At 54.7% G+C, this 20,707-nt stretch overlaps 1 protein-coding gene across 1 annotated transcript in view; it reads right to left on the reverse strand.

Moving 5' to 3' along the window:
* The window catches only part of LOC118981631 (guanylate cyclase D-like), a 41,016-nt gene that overhangs the window by 10,516 nt on the left and 9,793 nt on the right, over positions 1-20,707 (reverse strand). Inside the window, 11 exon segments of the mRNA XM_037038434.1 lie at positions 3,491-3,516; positions 3,519-3,682; positions 4,087-4,116; positions 4,118-4,248; positions 5,795-6,009; positions 17,428-17,574; positions 17,577-17,678; positions 17,681-17,707; positions 17,710-17,751; positions 19,815-20,033; positions 20,036-20,113. Coding sequence (XP_036894329.1) covers positions 3,491-3,516; positions 3,519-3,682; positions 4,087-4,116; positions 4,118-4,248; positions 5,795-6,009; positions 17,428-17,574; positions 17,577-17,678; positions 17,681-17,707; positions 17,710-17,751; positions 19,815-20,033; positions 20,036-20,113 — 1,181 coding nt within the window.

The following is a 20,707-nucleotide window of genomic DNA, read 5'->3' on the forward strand; positions in this document are numbered from 1 at the left end:
CCTCAAGCCCTCCATCTGCCTGCTGCCTGAGCTGGAAAGGAGAGCGTGGTGTGAACAACCCCAGCGACACAGAGCTGACCAGGCACCACATCCACTCGCTAGGAACTCAGCCTCATAAGGGTGATCTCTCGAAGACTTAGTTAGATCTTAGGTCATGGCTGCAAGTGAGGGCCATGCCTGGGTGTACACAGCTGTGGCCCTGTCGCAGATGGGAGAACACAGCCAGGGGAGAGGTGAGAGCAGGGGCTTCCGTACTAACAAACACAGCAAGCCACTCCACCATTGGCTTGCTGTGTGACCTTGGGCGAGTCACCTACCTCTCTGAGCCTGTGTTCTCATCTGCACAGTAGAGATAATGATCCATCTCTCCAAGGGGCACTGCAAAGGCTAAATGAAATACCCCGTGACAATCCCTAGGCTGTGCCATCCCTCTGTAGATGCTTAACTAAGTGCCGATGCCACCCCTGTCCCTGGTCTGTGCTTCCAGGGAGAGGCCTCAGTGGCTGCATCTGCAGCTCTACCCACTACAGTCATGGTGAGCAAAGGAACGATAGCACTTTCCTTCGTGTCACTTGTCTGTAGAACAACTGTAATCCATAAACACTTTTATCTCTGCTCACAAATGGAAGCCTGAGGTTTGGAGTGGTGAGGTGATTTGTCCAGGGTCACTTGGAAGTGTGGCGGGGCCAGGCTCACCCCCTGGGGCAGCCCACGTGGGCTCTGCTCTAGAGTTCTTTCCATAAAAACGCTCACTCAGGGCGTGCTGGGAGGGAACTGCAGTCTCTGTGGAACCAGGAAATGATTGCCTGGTGGCCTCCCAGCCCAGACCGGATTAAAGAGCAGTAACCAGATCCTGCTGGGGATGGAGGGGAACCAGGGTGGATGGCGTGAGTGATGAGAGACACGCTCGCACATCATGAGGAATGGGCCTCCTGTTCCCCACATCTGGAGGGGTGCGCGGGCCTTGTTTTATTTCATTTCACTCTGCCAGAAAGATGCAGACCTCTTGGCCAGAGTTCAGAGTAGATTAAAACGCGTGATTCAGAGCTGGGAGGGACACATGTGTGAGAAAAGATTAACAGGAGAAGAAGAGACAGGCCAGGGGTGACTCAGGGCAGATCAAAGCTGCAGGGCTCAGCCAGACGAGACGAGATGAGGAATCTTTTCCTGGGGCGCATGGGGCCAGGGCGGCTCTGGAGGCAAAAGGGAAGTTCAGCCAGCCCAGGAGACAAGGCCTCAGCACCACAGACTGGGGCGGGAACAGCAGGGATGCTGCATGCTGGGGATGTCAGGGCCCCGGTCTCTGCAGGGCAGTGTTGGGCAGTGTGGTGCAGTGGGCAGAGCGAGGTGTGTGGGCAGTGGGCGGTGGGGGGGGGGCATTGCAGACTCGGGATGCTNGTCGGTGGGGGGGGTGGGGGGGGGGGGGGGGGGGGGGGGGGGGGGGGGGGGGGGGGGGGGGGGGGGGGGGGGGGGGGCATTGCAGACTCTTGTTCCGGCTCTGCCACCTACCGGCTGTGCGACCTCAGGCAAGTCGATTCTACTCTGGGCCTCAACAAACAACACATTCAGTTCCTGAGGACTTACTATGTGTTGGACGTTGGCAGGCACTGGAGACAGAGAGGTAATGTTGGAGCCATAAAATGTGGCTGTGCTGTCCTGGGGTAGGCGTGAAAGCATCACACAGGGGGCTCCTAACCATGTCTGGAAGGGCGGGAAGCTAACCTGCGTCCCCCATGGCCGGGGTTGGCGGCAGGGACAGGGAGCCAGGTGAAGAGGAGGGAGAGTAGTGTTCCAGGAGGAGGGAAAGGCATGTGCAAAGGCCGGAGGCCCGAGAGAGCACCGCAGGTGTGAGGAATAGCGAGGTCGTGGAGGGGGCTGACCAGAGATGCAGCTGGGGAGGTAGGCAGAGCCAGCTCCTGGAGGACCCTGTGGGCCACTCTGAACCTGTGGCTTTATTCTGAGGACGTCTGTATCGTGGGGATGGTGAGCCCCCCTAACGGGGAGTCTTGGGACTAGAGTCCCCAAGTTCAAATTTCAGCTTCTTGTCCCACTGGGAATATGTAATTAGATAGGCTACTTAGTCACTCAGTTTCCTCATGTATTAATTGGGAATACCTCATAGATTATTATGACAATTAAATGGGTTAATATACATCTATAAAGTGCTTCACCTGCCATCCAGTACGTAGTGAGCACGCAGTAGGTACCGATTATTGTTGTTGGGATACTACACACAATGCTGTCAGCAGTCTGCTCAGCACTTCGAACGGTTAGTTCTCTCGGAAGCTTCCTGTCCAAGCATCATTTCCACTCTGGCTTTAGCCCCAAGGCCTGGCCCTCCCCGTCACAGTGTCTTTAGAGAGCCACAGCTGGAAGGGGGCTGGGGGCCACAAATGAAGGCTGCGGCCAGCGGAGGGTGAGCATGGCCGTATCCTGGGGCCTCCCTTCCCACCTCCTCCACCATGTCTGAAGCTGATCCGAGACCCCAGCAACGGGATCAGAATAAGGGGCAGAGTTGGGGTGGGAAGGTCCCCACAGGGAGCTCAGAGGGGCAGGAAGCTAGTCTCGCACTTCCACAGGGGGTAGGATCCAACCATCCTCTGGGACCCGTTCCCCTTCTGGGGCTGGGGTCCTTGTTTCTGTTTTATAGAAATAAAAGAACTGGAGGCCCAGAGAGGGGAAGCCATTTGTCCAAAGCCACACAGAAGCCGGTAGCCAGGCTGGGATTCAAAGCCAGGGTCAAGGGGTGCACAGATGCTGGAGGGTCTGACAGCTCTGTCAAGGCCCCCATTGCCCTCCCCACACCCCCACCACCCTCTTCTCCCTCCGCCGGCCCACTCCATGTCCAGCCATCACAGCCCATTCAGTATTCGTCGCACTCACCAGGCCTGCTCTCTCAAGCCTCGAGCTGCCCCACTGCTTACTGGGAGCCACCACACCCAGACTGAGCAACGCTGGCATCTCTTCCAAGAAGCCTTCCTTGCTCTTTATTCAGCATGTCTGCCCTTGGCTGGATTGAAGGCCTTCTCTGCCTTCTCTGCCTCCCCTGATCATACTTTCACCATGGGTTGCCTTTGTCTTTTACCTACAGCACCAAGAGCTCTCAGAAGGCAGGCACAGGAGCTGACTCACCTGTCTGCCCTTGCCAAACTAGCCTGCTGGAGGCTGGGAGACCACGTGGGCCAGAGCTGAGTTGCCCAGCCAAGGCTCCAGAGAAGTAAGACGCCCAACCAAGCTTCCTATCTCATCCACAGCTGCCCACAGATGCATGAGTGAGTCCAAATGAGTCCAGAGAACTTTCCAGCCCACCTACAGGCTTGTGAGCAGTAGTAAATATTTATTGTTTACACTCCCGGAGTCTGGGGTTCTTTGTTACACAGCAGTAGCAACCTGATAAAAACACATGAATAAATGACTGGAAGTAAATGTGTGGCGTAAGCATAGTGGTAAAGGGAGGAGAGAGAGAAAGCCAGCCTCCTGGCACCCTCACCTTGCGCACGTCGTGGCCACCCAGACAGCATCGAAGAGCGTGTAGAGGTCGCTGAGCAAGTCCGCCATTTCAACGGGCTCACTCGGGCCTGAGAGGGCGGTGAAACCCACGATGTCACTGAAGTATGTGGTAACTTGGTCAGAGTACTCCGGCTCCACAGTTGTCCCAATCTTCAAAGCTTCAGCCACCAACCTGCAGGGATGGGAAGGGTCAGAGTCACAAGATAGGAGGACCCCCCCCTTTCCACAGTTTCGAGGTAAGGGGAAATGTTAGGGGGAAGTCCTGGGTTGAGAGTCAGGAGATCTCTGGTGGTACGCTGACTGGCCTCCAGCAAATGTTTTTCTGAACGGTATTTTTTCTGAAGCGAGGTAAGGGACATTACGGCTCCAAGAATATGAGGGAGCAGAGGTTCAACACCCACGTGCCCAACACAGTGCCTAGCACTGTCAGGGCGCTATGAAAATATGTTGGATAAACAATGAATGAATTGGATGAATGCATGGAACCCAGACTTACTAAGCACCTACTGAGTTCTAGGTCCTGTGCCCAGAGCCACCAAAGCTAGAGATGCAGTGAAGCCCTGAGGGGCCCCTCACGGAGGGGGCATCTGAGAGAGCAGCCTTCCATCTTCTGCCTCTCCGACTCCGTTCCTCAGTCCGCTGCCGGATCCGGTGCTCCAGGTTCTGGGATTACTTCCCCGGCATCCACAGCACGGAGTGGGTAACACTGGTCTTCTCGCCCTGGTTAGTGCTTTTGAAGGTGGAACAAAAATCCCAATTTATCCACAAAGATCTCTGTGCTCAGTCTGCAGCGTGGCAGTCTTGGCCCCGGGAATGAACCAGACACAGTCCCCGCCTGGAAGAGACAAGTTGATGGGGACCAGTCCTGTAACAGACAGGGATGGCAGCTCCGATGAGGGGAAGCATGAACAGCTGGGGTGGGTAAATGGGTTAGTTCTGTGTGGGGCGAGCAGAGAAGACTTGGCAAAGGAGCCCATGCCCGGCCCAGCATTACCACTAACAAACACTAACCTACTGCATTTGTTCTTAGAGTAACACTGTGGACAAGGCATTCGTTGTTCTCAAAGATGCATGGGTGGGTGGATAAACTGATGGATGGATGGATACTGAATGGGTGGGTGGATATGACGTACGAAGGGATGAATACGTGAATGAATAAGTGCGTGGATAGAAAGGGAGAAAGAATATACGTAGAATATTTACATAATAACCTAGTTCTATCTCTCCATTTCTGTGTTCCAAAAAAGACTTAAGCATTAAGAAAATAAAGACATGCCACAAAATAAAACAACAAGTATACAAGAACACTGGGACCGAAGGAGAGTAAACTCGGAAAAAAAAAAAAAGCTAATCTAGGAGCGAGGTCCCTGTGCACCATGCATGCTGGAATGTTGTCGCAGGTTTGGATATGAGCTCCCTAAGAACAATACGAGCTCCCTAAGAACAAGTACAGATTGCACGACCAGGACCCGAGAGACAAGGGCCCATTACACTAGCTGCTCTAGAGAAGCACACTTCCTGCTGCGGGGGGAAGTGCCTCTCCCAGGTCTTCCCACAAGGACACTCTGTGTGGCTGTGAACCGGACCTTCAACAGCAACCTCACCACCTCTCCTGGACAGCGCTCCGCTGCGGCTGGGAGAGCAGGTGGGAGGGGGAGGCAGGAGGATGTCACCTCAGACCTGATGGGTTGGCCCTGCAGGAACCATTAGCCAGTTCAGTCAGGCCCACACACTCCACTGCCCCCATCAACTCCTACGGACTTGCCTCACCCCTCCCACTGCAGTCCCCAAGGCCACCTGGAGGCCCAGTGCCCTTCACCTCTCCTGCTTGTCCTGTGGGGAATCAGCAATGCCACCACAGCCACCAGCAGCGTCACTGCTCTGGATCGAGGAGGCCCAGTACAGAGTTGGGGGTCCCAGGGCCAGCTCTGCAGGCAGGTGAACCTGGGTTTGGGCTCCAGCCCTCAGTTACTGTGGGCAAGTCCACTCACCTCTCTGAGCCTCAGTGTCTCTTTTAGAAAACCCAGGTAGGAACAGTACAGTTCTTCCAACTACAAGAAGGATTAAATAAAATAAACGGGGCACTTAGCATGGGGCTTGGCTCTCAGAGAGGCACTCAAAGGTGCACCTCAGGCCCCATCCTTGGGGGTTCTGGGGATGGCCCATCACCCCCTTTCTGCTTAGAGTTCTAGGCCCCAGGGACAGCCTTGGGCTCCCGCTGGGCAAAGTGAGGTGAACTGATCAGCCACTTCTTGTAGCACCCAGCTCCTCCAGGGAGCCCCAACTGGGTGTAGATCTGGTCCAGGCTGGGTCTGTCTTCCAGAGCCTCCTCCCAACACCGCTGCGTCAGCCGGATGCACTCAGGTGGCCCCCAGTCAGGGGACACCAGTGGCTGGCACAGGGGAGGGGCGATGCCACCTTTCTGGTGATTTCTGCAACAAACACTGTGCTGGTAGTGGCCTGAGGCCCCCAGGAGGGCCGTGGAAGAAGCCTGGGGTCCTGCAGGGAGAGCAGGGCAGGCCTGTGGGGGGGGGGGGAGGCCTTGAGGGCACTCCTTGGCCCTGCTCCTGGCCCCAGGGCTGCTAGCCAGTGGCCCCAGGATTATAGCTTTCCTGGGTCCACCCTGTGTGTGACTAGGCAGAGAGTCTCAGGTCTTAGGACAGGGTCAACCTCAGGGAAGAGTGGGGTTTAGATTCTTCATCTGCCACCAGCTTTCTGTAAGATGGTGGACAAGGCAGTGACCTCTCTGAGTCTCAGTCTCCCCATCTGTGAAATGAGATCAATGAACTATCTTTTCCAGAGGGGTGTTGAGATGATGGACGTTAGGGCCCTGGCACCCAGCAGCCACTCCGCCACCCCCAGGCTCTGTGGCTGCGCTGCTGCCTGAGATGCCCACCTGGCTCTTTGGACCAGCCCGCCTCCTGGAGGCCTGCTCGTGCCCACTCCAGCAGGCGGGTGAAGCAAACTGCCTGTTTATGGTTACCACCTTCACCATCATCGTTGTTTCCCCAAGGTCACTCCTGCCGTGGACCTCCCGGCCGGTCTGCATGGGATAGAGATCGCCAGGCTAAGCTGAGGGCAGCCAGATCCGTGTTCCAGAGCTGGCTCTGCCACTTGGCCTCACTCGGTGCCTGGTTTCCCCGCCTAACAAGCAGGCAGAGAACCTCAGGAAGCAGTTTGGCAGCCTGGGAGAGCTGAGAGATTCACAAGGACACTGGGAGGAAGAGGGGCCGGGCACAAGTTCAGGCTTTCAACGAATCAGGAGGGAACTTTGAGAGTATCCATTTACATTCTGTACAAGTTCCGTCACCTCTCCGAGACTCAGTTGCCTCACCGATAAAAGGGGCATAACAGTGCAGACCCCCTGGGGCTCTCACCAGGCACAGCTGGTTCATCTCCAAGGGCGGCTGGATCCTCCTCTGCTAAGTGAGGAAGAGGGCATCCTGGGAGCCCAGGAGAAGCTTCCTTCGGTCGCACTCTCCCCCCACCCACATTGGCTGCCTTGTTGGGGGCGGGTAGTGCCTGCATCTACAGACTGGGAAACTGAGTTTCCTGGAGTTAAGTCAGTCGCCCACAGCCACAGGGCCGCTAAAAAGCAGCCTCTGGAACCGGGCCGAATCTCCTGCCGACCTGTTTGGTTTCCTCCCGTCCTCCCAGAGGTTCCCAGCCTGCAGCCTCAGACCCAAGGGCCCCTGACTACAGGGTCCGGAGGCTGTATGTGCTCATGGAGGAGTGTGAGCAGATGGAACCAATAACATTGCGCACACATGCACACAACACTTTTTTCAGAAGTGTTCAGATGGCGCCGTGATGACTAAAATACAAACCCATTTCAAAGTGTTACTGCTTTCAGAGCAGATTTTGTCTTCAGGTATTTTCTCAGTCAGCGGATATTGAAAGTCAAATAGCAGCACAGAAGGCTCCCACCTTCTCTGACGTGGAGATGGAGCCCTCCTCTGCAAACCTGCTGGCCAGCGCTGGCCCAGGCCTGGCAGGGCCTCGTGCTCCCCGAGCTGTGCCAGCCGGCTGTCCATGCCCAGCGCATCTCCCTGACGGTCGGACTCTGCAGGCAGCTGAGGGAGAAGGCACGACGGGGAGATGCTCCGTGGGTGAGGCCAAGAGACTTTAGGGCGAGAGCTTGGCCCTAAACCAAGCTTGGATCAGGGGACTTTTGCCCAAATCCTGACCCCCTGCTTCCCGTGGAGAAGTCCCTTCTTGTGTCTGAGCCTCACTGAACTGCCTCTGAACAGGGCGCACTTACCCCTTACCCCCTCAAAAGTACCCCCAACACACAGAGTCTAAAAAGATGTTATTCTCACAAAGTCGGCTTCCTGGGGGGACAGTCAGGAGAGAACCTGAGACCCTCACTAGCTCAGCCCTAAAGCCACCCAGGCAGATTTTTATTGGGTGCCACGTGAGCCAGGCCCTCAGTCTCAGGTATGCCCCTGAATCCTCACAACTGCTCGAGGCAGGCACGGTGGCCCCACTTCACGGAGGAGGGAACTGATGCTCAGAGCCTGAAAGAATTTACTCAGAGTTGTGAGGTGAACCGGTGTGGCGCCGAGTGCCCGTCGGTGTTCCCTGGTGGCGGCACCTTGACGGTTAACTCCCTGAGATCAGGGAGAGTAGCCCAGGCAGCAGCGGCCCAACCCCAACCCTGGCAGCCCCCACCTGAGGCAGGGCTGGCAAGCCCATCTGGCTGGTCTCCCCTCTCTCAGTGGGCAGATGAGGGGGTGGGGGGGCAGCTGCAGAGTGTTGAACAAATGGCCTGACTAGCCCCCTCCTTCCCACTCCTCCACCTCATAAATTTGGGGCCTGGAATGCTCATTATTTACTGAGTGCTGCTTTGATGGAGAACGGAAACGGGGCCAGGCCTCCTTGTGAGTTAAAGATTGTCCACTGCAGGTGAGAGGAATGGTGGGCTCCGCTCCACCACTGCCCCGGACTTGGAGCTGAGATGCCAGGGTATCTGCAGGGACAGGCCCCAGGGATTGGATAGAGGCAGCTGGGGGACAATGGAAGAGCAGCCTGGAGTCCCAGAAGCCCTGACAGAGAACATGAAAGGGGAGGAAATGTTTCTGAAGTTGGGCTCTGGCACTGGGAGAGAAAGTGTCTGAAGCAGGCGACAATGGGGTAGGTGTGAGTGATTCTCCCATATACTCAAAAGTATGGGGACAGAGACGCTCCTGAAGGAGTCCCACCCAGGCAGAGAACCAGGCCCCCGAGACCAAGCAGCCTGGTCACATCAGACATGGGCTGGATGTCTGGGCACATTTTATATTTGATTCCCATTTAAAGGTGAGAAAGCTGAGGCTCAGAGAGGCTGGGTGATTTTTGTAAGGTCACACAGTAAGTCAGTGGGACAGCTGGGGAAGAACCGAGACCCATATAGATGCAAGGTCAGTGCTGGGCTGTGGGCGGGGTTCCTGCACGCACATCTGCACCCTTGGCAATGACACTGGGAGGGGCAGGAAGAGGCTGAGGCTTTCACCCAGAAACAGTGTCCTCAGCCCTGGAACTGCGGCTGCCATTTTGGCAGAGTTGCTGCAGGCTGCCAGGCTTAAGCCACAGAAACCAACTCTGATGGTCAAACTAGGCGAGTGTGTCTGTGTGGTTATGTTCAGGCCCGAATGTCCTGACAGTCGAGTTCACAGAGCTCCCTGACTACGTGGGGAGGAGGAGGCCAAACCGTCTGCCGAGAGTCCGGAGGAGCCATAGAGCCGGCCTCCTTGGAACCTCCTGCAGGACGGTGCCAACACTGAAGGCATCTCCTGTGAGGGTGTCCCCCTACTGTGGGCCCCTCCCCAGCACATGCAGCAGCTCCTGGCCATCCCCAGCAGCTCTGAGGTTGCAGGGCAGGGCCACGCAGTGTCGCCCACTAACCACTCACTGGGGCTGAGCTGGGGGGGCATGTCACACACATGGGGTCACCTCCCTCACCTTTTAGCCACGGGAGGAGGCGGGCTCTTCCCCATCCACAGGCCAGGGGCCAAGGCACAGAGAGGATACCCATCAGCCTCTGGTCACCCCGCACGAAGTGCTGGAGGAGGGGCAACCTTGCCCTTTCCCCTGCCTCACTAGCACCTGTTTAAACAGCGGCCTCAGAACCCCTACCTGCCCGTGAGCTGACCTTCTGGCACTGGCCGTGGGTGGGGAGATCACTGAGCACCCAGGGGTCTGCAGAGCCGTGGTCTGTGACCTTTAGCACAAAGCGGCCATCCACCATACGGTTTTGGGACTTGTGGCGGCCACGAGGAAAACGTCCATGGTGCAGTTAGCCCATGCCCTGCAATGGACATCGGGCCTGTGGTGAATGAAGGGGACCCTGATCCTTTCAGAATTCCCATGGGCTCCAGGAAACCTTCTTGCTCCCCCTCACCCTTTGCCACACTATCCACACGTTTCTCAGGCAAAGTGAGATAGCCTAGGTCTGGGAAGTCTGAGCATCTTGTCTCCCTACCCTCCCCATTTCCCCCACAGCTCCAGGCCAACGGCCATGGGGGGCGGGGGAGGTGGGGTTGTTCACATGAATCAGATCCAGCAGCCGGGCGACCCTGAAGGTCCAGTCAGCTGCAGGGCCTCCTTCTGCAGCAGGTCCTCCAGGCTGCCCTAGGCACAGTGCTCCAGCGCCAGAGCACTGATTTCAGGAGCCATGAAGAAACCCAGGCAGGAGGCAACGTTCTCATCCTGCAGCTCCCGCATCTGCCAGGTCAATCAGCATCTTTAGGAGCCCCCGGGGGAGGGATCAGGTGTAATCCATGTTGGGGCCCTCCACGCATGTGCAGCACAGGGCTGAGCATAGAGAGGCATCAGAAATGTTGGATAGGTGGGTGGATGATGGATGGATGGATGGGTAGATGGATGGATGGATGGATGAATAGGTGGATGGGTGGATGGATGGGCAGATGAGTGGATGAACAGATGAATGAGTGAATGAGTGAATGAGTGAGTGGAAACATAATAGATGAATAGTGAATGAGCCAAGTCCACAGTTCGGGGATCTAAGCCTGTTTCCCAACCTAAGGGACACCATGAACCTGAAAACTCCAAGCCTCAGTGACTGATAAGGAGAGGAAGCTTAAACCCAACCAAAAATGCCAGCCTTTGCTCAAGCAAGAAAGATGGAACCCTTGTCTGGTGAGGCCTTCCCCAAAAATAGTTCAGGGGTCAGCCAAGAGGGGGAGACCTGAATACTATTCCCCCGTAGAGATTCACATACATATTAACATGTGGTAAGGTAAGCATGGCCTCAAATCCTTTGCCATTCCTGCCTTCAAGAGGTGGGGCCTCTCTCCCCGTCCCACCCTGAGTCTGAGTGGGCTCTGTGACACTGTGACCAACAGAACATGGTGGGAGTGGTCCTGTGAGGTTCGGGATTGGGTCTTAGAAGACTTCTGTTTCCTGTCTCTTTGAGTCCTCGCTGTTGGAGCCCTGAGTGGCCATAAGAAGTCCATCTAGCCAGAGTCACACTGGAGAGGCCACATGGAGTAGGAAGGCAGGCCCAGCCCTGCTGAGGCACATAGCACGCGAGTGGAGCAACATGAGGTCCTCCGGGCGGATGGTCAGCAAACTTTTGCAGAAGTTCACATGGTAAAGATGTTAGGCTTTGCAGGCCACACAGTCACTGTCACAAACACCCACCTCTGCCATTGGACTGCAAAAGCCGCCATAGACAATACAGAAACAAAGGAGCATGGTTGTGTTCCAATAAAATTTGATCTATAAAAACAGGTGTCGGGCCTGATTTAGCCCATGAGCCACAGTTTGCCAACTTCTGACTGTTTATCAGCTGAATACCACTGAGTGACCCCAATCAATGCCAAGTGAGACTGAAAAATTATCTAGCGGAGCTCTGCCCAAATTTCCTGCCCACAAAATTGTAGGACATTATAAAATAATTTGGGGTGTTACTTAAGCCACTATATTTGGGGGTAAGTTGTTACACAGTCATAGATAAGCAGAAGAGCATATTAGAAGTTCTGAGAAGTCCTATTGCTAACCCAAGCCATTTCCAAACTTATTTAAATACAGCTGCGCCTCTTCTTTCTGGAAACATCTATGTGCACGGATTACAGGATGGCCACCGAGGTGCCTGCCTCCAGTCCCCTAGTCCCTAGTCTCCACGAGCCCTATTGCAGATGGCAGCGGTGTTGGAAATGATCATAAAACTCACACTTTATCGAAGGCACCCTGCTCACCAGGGACAGTGCTGGGTTGTGCCATGCATTCTCTCTGGTGGTCAGAGTTCCCCTGGGTGGTTTCATCATCTCCGTTTTGCAGAAAAGCCAGCTGTCCTGAGGGGACAGAGTCCCACCTGGGATCTTCCCGACTGAGAGCCTGTGCTCTATCCTCCACGCCACAGCGCTTCTCAGGATGGTGACAATCTCGGGGGTGAGGAGGCTTATGCAATTAGTGGTGACAAGTCACTGGAAGCTCCCCAAGGGAAGGAATTCTGTCCCCTCTCCATGGCTGTATCTTCCAAACACAGAACACAGCCTGGCACACAGTTGGTGCTCAATAAGCAGTGAATAAATGGTGGGTGGGGGGAGGGTGGCTACTCGGCTGGTGTTGGTTACGCATAGGATGACACCGATGGAAGGGATCATGCCGCTGGTGGCCATGGTGATGATCATGTTAAGGGGTGACGCAACTTTGGGGTGCTGGTATGTGATGGTGACAGTGATGGTGTGTAATTGTGGTTGACATGGTGGCGATCGTGATAACAGGAGGCTTCCTTTCTGAGGCTAGAAGCTTCCACGTTGGGTAGGAGCAGTCCAGACCAGTAGGGGTCTCCTGAAGACACCCTGTCCCCAGTCCCCCCTCCAAGGCCCTCTGTAGCCCTGCCTTTCTCAGGAGGCTGAGGCAGCCCGGCCGGAGCTCAGGGGCTGTGCCTGCTTCAGACTTCTCTGGCCACATCCACTCTCCCTGCTCCAGCAAGAACAAGAGTTCAGGGCTGCTAGTTCCCAGCTGGGTGACCTTGGGCAGGTCCCTCAGCCTCTCTCTGCCTCAGCTCCTTCCCCTTAAATGTGCTCTTTCCGTGGTGGGATCCACGGCCAGGGGAAACAAAAGCTGAACTTTTACTGCAGCCCAGGGGCTGAGCCAGGGGCCCCGCTTGGCTGAGTTCTAATCCTAACTCCACCACTTTCAAGTTCTATGACCTTGGGCAGGAGACTTCAGATCTCTGAGCTTCACGTTTCAGGTCTGTAAAACGGAGGCGACACCCCCACTCCCATCGAAAGGGCTCACGAGATGGTGAATATAAAGGTGTTAGTTCCTAGCCCCAAGGTCAGATTTACTCTGCAGGGCCTCAGACACCCACGATGACACCCCAGACCCTGGAAATGAGGGGGCTGTGTGACCCAGGGCTCTGGGGAGAGCAGGGGAAGGGTGGGAGGGGCGGAGGCCTGGGACTGGAGCCAGCCGGGACCTTAGCCCTCTCCACCCTCTCAAGGACAGATTTCTGCCTCCTCAATCTCAGCGGCAGCTTCCCAGCTAACTCAGAAAAGCAGACACAGCTTGCTTCATGCATCTTTAAAGCCTCTTTCCAGCAGAAAAGAAAAGAGATGGAGTTCCCCAAGGAGAAGATAGAAAAGAAGGAGCAGGAGCATCCTTCCGGTAGAAACAACTAGCCAGCTCGTCAAGGGTGAGTCATGGAATAGGAGAAATGGAGCACCGGTGAATTGTTGCATTTGAGAACACAGCTCCTCAGAAATCACAGGGTCCTCAGCGACTTCAGAATCTTGCCAGTCTAACCTCTCACCTTCCAGGCTCCCTGTCAGCTGTGGCCCAAGCTCCGCCTGGAGGCTGTCCTGGACTCCGTGTGTTGTCCCCTATGTGTCAGGGACTCAGGGACAGACGGGGACCTCACTGCCCCCACCAAGGCAGGCAGGAGAGCAAACTAGGCTGGCCCTTGGGCTGAGAGAGGCCCTGGGAGGGACCCATGGCTAACAGCCCCCAGGAACTAGTTGTTTCTCAAGGTCAGCCCATGAACCATGCCAGACTGGGAGCTGGGAGTCCTGCTTCCCAATTCTAGTCCTGCCACCGACTTGCTATGGGACCCAGGAAAATCACTGCCCTTCTTCAGGCCTGTTTCCCATTCCATGACAAGGGTGGGGCATACAAAGATCTGAGAGGCTGTGGACTCCCTGAGCTTCTCCCAAACAGGCCACAGCCGCCAGGCCTGGGTACCGGGCTGGCGGAGGCTCTCAGCTGTTACAGGGCCACATTGGTAGGCTCCCAGGCGGCTGGCAGGCTCCTTGCTGATTCCCTGGCCATGGACTGCAGGCTCCCACCATCTGCCACACTTACAGATTCGCTTACACTATCTATTTGCAGCCTCTAGGGGGGCCCTGCATGGTCAAGGGCTTAGATCGGGCCTCAGTTCTCTGCCTGCCCACCCAACCCAGTGCCTGCCCCACCCACCCGTCTGCTCAGGGGTGATGGATGAAGGTGAGCTCCTGGACTGTCAGCAGGACTTGGCAGGGCCCCGCACCAGCTGCACTTGCTGGATGCCCCATCTGGAAACAAGAGAAAGTACCGGGCAGAGGATACATCCTGGATATCACTCCTGCCTCTGTCTGGCTCCTTTGACCTTCCTCTGACCCAGTCCCAGCTGGGCTAAGACAGCATTACCAAGCAGAGGCCCCCCTCAGCCCTAACTCAGAACTGGACTCCCAGCCCAGTGTCCCTGCTGGTCTCAGCCCCAGGGTTCCCATGTCGCCTGGAGGCCTCCTGGGGCAACCAGAGCCTATGGTGAGGGCTGGAAGTGGGGGCTGCCTCTCCCTGGATGTGGCTGAGGCTCAGGGGACACAGATGACTTGAGACCCTGAAAGAACTATTTCCAAAGCTGTCACCCTGGCCAAGCCCCACTGTGCAGCTGCTTGGCTGGAACTCGGTGGGGCCGAGGTCTCATCCCAGTCCCAGGCTTCTTCCCCAGGTCTCCTCAGGAGGCACCCCAGGCCTGACAGAGTCTGACAGGGCTCTAGGATGGACAGGAGTGTGGGACGGTCCTGTGGTCCAAGGGACGGAGGACGGGAAAGGCCCCTGCAGACCGCCAGGGCTGTGCACACGGGAGAGAGGCCCTCGGGGACAAGGGGCATCGAGGGGCAGAGTCAGGCTTAGGCACTGTCTCACCTGATGAGCCAAGTGAGGGCCCGCCGGCTAGCAGGACACAGGCCAGGGCAGAGAGGGAGGCCACCGGGGCTGCATACCTGGGGAGGAAGCAGGGGCGGGCATGAGTCCTAACCCTGACAACCAACCGCACAAGGAGGGCAGCCCCTTCACTTAGCTCCGCCCCTACCTCTCAGCCCCCCTCTGGGAAATGCAGACAGGAACCTCTGCCCACCTCTCCAGAGGAGTGAGGCTCGGAATGGTCCCGAGGAGGAAATTCCTGTCTGCAGATATTAATTTCCAATATCTGCCTGGGTTCTCACCTCGGGCTCCCTGCCTCAGGGCCCCAGCACCCTGTTCACACCCCATCACAGTCCTGATCACATGGAGGCCTTTCACCAGCCAGAGCAGCTGGACAGCAGGGCCTGTGCCTCATGCCTCTCGGGGCCCCTGGCTCCTAACACAGGGCCTGGACAGGGCAGGTCTGGATAAAAATTGTGTATCCTCATCAATTGTTACCCTACTTCTTTTTTAAAAAATATATTTGATTGATTATGCCATTACACTTGTCCCATTTCCCCCCCTTCATTCCCCTCCACCCTGCATACCCTCTCCCACCTGCATTCCCCCACTTTAGCTCATGTCCATGTGTCACAAGTTCTTTAGATTCTATATTTCCCACACTACTCTTGCCCTCCCCCTGCCTATTTTCTCCCCACCGTCTATGCTACTTATTCTCTGTACCTTCTCCCCTTTCTCCTCTTCCCACTCCCCTGTTGCTAACCCTCCATGTGATCTCCATTTCTGTGGTTCTGTTCCTGATCTAGCTGTCTGCTTAGTTTGCTTTTGTTTTAGGTGTGGTTGTTAATAACTGTGAGTTTGCTGTCATTTCACTGTTCATACTTTTTATCTTCTTTTTCTTAGATAAGTCCCTTTAAAGGGCTTGGTGATGATGAAATCCTTGAACTGGACCTTATCTGAGAAGCACTTTATCTGTCCTTCCATTCTAAATGAAAACTTTGCTGGATAGAGCAATCTTGGATGGAGGTCCTTGCCTTTCATGACTTGAAATACTTCTTTCCAGCCCCTTCTTGCCTGTAGGTGTCTTGAGAAATCAGCTGACAGTGTGATGGGAGCTCCTTTGTAGGTGACTGTCCCCTTATCTCTTGCTCCTTCTAGGATTCTCTCCTTCATTTTAATCTTGGCTAATGTAATTATGATGTGCCTTGGTGTGTTCCTCCTTGGGTCCAACTTCTTTGGGACTCTCTGAGCTTCTTGGATTTCCTGGAAGTGTATTTCCTTTGCCAGACTGGGAAAGTTCTCCTTTATTGTTTGTTCAAATAAGTTTTCCACTTTTGGCTGTTCCTCTTCCCCTTCTGGTACCCCTATAATTCGGATGTTGGAATGTTTAAAGATGTCCTGGAGGTTCCTAAGCCTCTCCTCATTTTTTTGAATTCTCATTTCTTCATTCTTTTCTGTTTGGTTGTTTCTTTCTTCCTTCTGGTCTGCTCCATTGATTTGAGTCTCAGTTTTCTTCCCATCACTAATGGTTCCCTGTGCATTTTCCTTCATTTCACTTAGTGTAGCCTTCATTTTTTCATCTAATTTGCAACTAAAATCAACCAGTTCTGTGAGCATCTTGATCACCAGTATTTTGAACTGTGCATCTGATAGGTTGGCTATCTCTTTGTTGTTTAGAAGTATTGGCTCTGGGGCTTTGAGCTGTTCTTCTTGAGCCATAATGTTTTGGTCTGTTTGAACCTATTAGGTATGAGGGATGGAGCCTTAGGTGCTCACCAGGGCAGGTCAACCCAGTTGCTGGGTTGTGTGCTGTATGTGAGGGCGGAGTCAGAGAGGGAGCTATGGCACTTGTTCTGCGCTCTCTCGGATTTCAGTCCCTTCTGCTGCTCCCCACAAGCAAATTGGGCCCTTCTGGTGCTGGTTCTTGGGTGGGTGGCTTGTGTGCATTCTAGGACCCTGTGGGTCTCTCTAATGAACTCTCCTGTGAGGGTGGGAGCCTCTCCCAGCACCTCAACCCCCTAAAGTTCCTCTGATCAGTGCTTTTAGGATTTAATTCCTGTTGCTGGGCCCCTGGGCTGTGCTGTCTGTTTCCCTGCCTGTTTTTTGCCTGGTTTATCTGCAAATGTGTGTCCGGGGTCAGCCAGACACATTGCATGCCTCACTGGGTTTGCTTGTTTCGTCCCTGCACCTGCCCAGGTCCTCCAACCACCGCCTTTTCCTGCCAGGACCCCTCTCCACTGGCCACAGACTCCACCCTCTTATGGGTCTGGATGAATGGCTCATTGTTGTCAGACTTTGGTACAGTTCAATTTTCTGTCTGTTTTGGTTGTATTTTTGTTTCTAAATCTTTGTTGTCCTTAAATTTGGTTGTACAAGGAGGTACAGTATTTCCACCTATGCCTCCATCTTGGCTGGAAGTCCTACCCTACTTATTTTTGCATGCCCTTCACGATGGGCCACTCACTCCTTGTTTTGGCAGTCAGCTTCACTGTCACTCAGTTTGACTGTTAGAAGTGTCCTTCTAACACTGAGTCCAAATCTCAAGCCCTTATGTCAGAAGCTGGATGGAAAGAGGCTGCTTAGGACCACGTACCATGTAAATGTTTTGGCCCCGCTCAGCTGAGGAGTGGGCAGCCTTGCTGACACCCGCACAGCTGTTGGTTCAGTCCTCTCAACAGGGTGACTAGTAACTCACTTGCTTTGCCTGCTCCTGCACCTCATGTGACTAACGTGACCGTCCACATGGAGAGCCTTAGTGAGGGATGGATGGGTGGATGAATGGATGACCTCTCATGCATAAGATATCAGGGTCAAACCAGCAGCTGGAGTCTCGTGCCAGAGGGGCCTCTCCGGGAAGGAGGAGTATGGCCTTCCTAGGCCGTACTTGCCTTATGCCCGTGTCCAGAATGTGGGTGGGGACCAGCTGGCTTTCCCAGTGTCCATGTCCAAAATGATGTACTGAGCCAGCCTTCTGCCCTTTTCATCCATGTGGATCTTCTGGCTAAAGCCAACCACACCCAGAGCCCTTGTGTGGCCCGGTATCTCTCAGAGTGGTTCAAGGCATGGCCAGCAGGACAACTGCATCACAGATGGTTCCAAAGAGCGGGACACCTGCGGAAGAGAAGGCACTTCAACACCAAACCCCACAGCACAGGTTCCCACTCGGCTCTGAGCCCTGGCCTCTGCCAGCAGCGATTGTTTGGATTGTTATTCCCTGGCCATCACCCCCCAAACACTCAGCGGCCTCCCAGTCTCTATGACAACCACCACCACCAACTTCGATGTCTCAGGCTCCTCGAACCCACCTCATACGTCCAAACAGAGCTCCTGATTCTGCGAGATTCTGCCTGGCTCTACCACACCAAACCCCGCTCCTCCTGCACTTTGGGAAACGGAACTACCACTTGCCTGGGGTCTCGGGCCTCAGCTTGACTCCCGACTCCTCTCCTTCTGTCTTCTGGCCCATCACGTCTGTTTGGCTCTATTTCAGAATGCATTCCACTCTTGACCGCCTGCTCACCAGCTGTACCCCTGCCACCTGGGCTGAGCCACACTCCGGGCTCACCTGGGCCACTCAGGAGCTCCTGAGGGCCCCTTTCCTTCATTTAGCCCTCTCTCCAGGCCACTCCCCGTAAAGCAANAACTTCGATGTCTCAGGCTCCTCGAACCCACCTCATACGTCCAAACAGAGCTCCTGATTCTGCGAGATTCTGCCTGGCTCTACCACACCAAACCCCGCTCCTCCTGCACTTTGGGAAACGGAACTACCACTTGCCTGGGGTCTCGGGCCTCAGCTTGACTCCCGACTCCTCTCCTTCTGTCTTCTGGCCCAACACGTCTGTTTGGCTCTATTTCAGAATGCATTCCACACTCGGCTGCCCACTCACCAGCTGTACCCCTGCCACCTGGGCTGAGCCACACTCCCTGCTCACCTGGGCCACTCAGGAGCTCCCGAGGGCCCCTTTCCTTCATTTAGCCCTCTCTCCAGGCCACTTCCCGTAAAGAAACCAAAGTGGTTTAAAAAACAAACAAACCAAAGCATTTGTTACTTGAAACCCATTGATGGTTTCCTTATGAGATGTTCAGGCTCCTAACCGTGGTCTACGATGCCTCACATGACCAGGCCCAGGCTCATCTCGGACCCCTCTCCCCAGCACGCGTGATAGCCCAGCCGCTGCACACTCCCTCTGCCTGCCCCTTGAGCCTTTGATGCTCACACTGCCTTGGGGCCTTTGCACTTGCTGTTTCCCCTACCTGGTCGTTCTTCATCCAGACCTCCACCTGGCTGCCTCCTTATCACTCCACACCCAGCTCAGGTGCCACCTCCAAAGCAGGCTTCCCTGCCTATCCTACTCCACCCTGGCCACCCTCTGTCACTGTCCTATTTTCTTGGCAACATCATCACTATAAAATTTTGTTATTAGGTTGCTTGCTTATTGTCTACCTCACCCTGACAGAATGGAAGTTCCTCGAAAGACAGATCTGTCTTTTCCAACACCGCGTCCCTGCCACCTGGCCCAATGGCACATGAGAAGGACTCAGTACACATTTGTCAGAGGAATTACTGGTTGAATGACTTTCCTTAGCATCTGAATTTCTGTCACCACCTCTAGATGTCGTTGTCTTCTTGTCATCAAGATGCATGGTTGGTACCAGCAGCCGAACCCCCACCCGACACTCTGCAGCGACTTCAGAAAACCTTCCCACCCTCCCACTCCCCAGCACTCTCCGTCTGACCCTCACAATTTGCTGGAGCTACAGAGAAAGGAGGGGAATAATGTTTGCAAGAGAAGAGCTTCTGGGCCAGAAGTGACAAATAGAGAAATTAAGTCAGAGATAGAAAAATGGAAGCAAAAGAGACACAAGAGGAGAGCTGACCAAGGAGGCCAAAAGAGTGAATAACATGAGAAAGAAAACAGAGACAGACAGATGTGCCCACATAAACACATATGCAAAAAAAAAAACACTATGAAAGAAAAAGAAAGAGGACACCAGAGACCAGACAGTCACTTTTTCAAAAAGGGACAGGTCATGGGCTCACAGTGGAGGTGGAACCAGTTGGCCAGGCAGGCAGCTGGCCAAGGCCAGGAAGGCCTGGAGTGGGGGAGGGGTGCATGTACATGTGCCCGTGGCCCAGGCTCTGAGCTCTGAATCCACAGAGGGTCAGCACTGACCTCCCTGCTCTAGCTCCAGGTGATCAGCTGCCTCTCCACTGATCCCAGAGTCTTTGAAGGCCTCACCCATGGGGCCAGACTCCCAGGTGACGCTGAGCACCACATCATAGACCTCTCAAAGGGGCCCACTCTGGCCAAGGGCTTGGTAAGAGTGGTTCCAGTAGGGCAAGGCCAAGAGCATGGTGTCATAGGGCAGGAAGACCAGCCTCCCATCCACCAGCCTTGGGCCCAGGCTTGTCTCAGCAGGGCCATCTGTTCGGAGCTGCCCAGGAGCTCAGAGTGCACGCCCAGAACCATGACTGGAAGCAGAAGTGGCAGGAGCACTTTTGCAGACCTTCCCTGAAGCCCAGAAGCCAGTGGTCCTGGACAGCTGCTTGGAGCTCATAGGTCTGCCCCCACCCCTCTGCGGCCACTACCCAGCTTCCTCCCCGCCTGACTGGGGAAAGGAGAGATAACCCTTTTATCCATTCCCTCTGTAAGAGGAACATCCAGGGCCACCCAACCTGGGTTCAACCTGATGAAAAAAAAGGTCCCCTCAATGGAGGACAGATTTGCATGAATTCATCCCTTGTAGCCTGCACCCATCATTTTGAGCAGCTTCCTCCTTCCTGCCACCCTGCTGTCTGTGACAGTCGCTGATGTGTGCTGACGACTTGCTCTGAGTTGTCCTAAAGTACTTCTGTGAACATTTAGTTATTTGGTATTACAACAGTACTAAGAAGTATGTTTATCCTTGTCTCTTTTTTGAAATGAAAAAAACAAGGCCCAGGAAGCTTCAGGAACAGTCCAGGCGCACTTACGCCCCTGGTGGCAGGGCAAGGATCTGAACACGGGCAGCCTGGCTCCCAGCTCGTGCTCCTTATTTTTTACATTAAAAAATTTAACATAATGTA

This window comes from Sturnira hondurensis, unplaced genomic scaffold, assembly GCF_014824575.4.
Source record: "Sturnira hondurensis isolate 20B ecotype Veracruz unplaced genomic scaffold, ASM1482457v3 Scaffold0024385, whole genome shotgun sequence".
Classification (NCBI taxonomy): Eukaryota; Metazoa; Chordata; class Mammalia; order Chiroptera; family Phyllostomidae; genus Sturnira; species Sturnira hondurensis.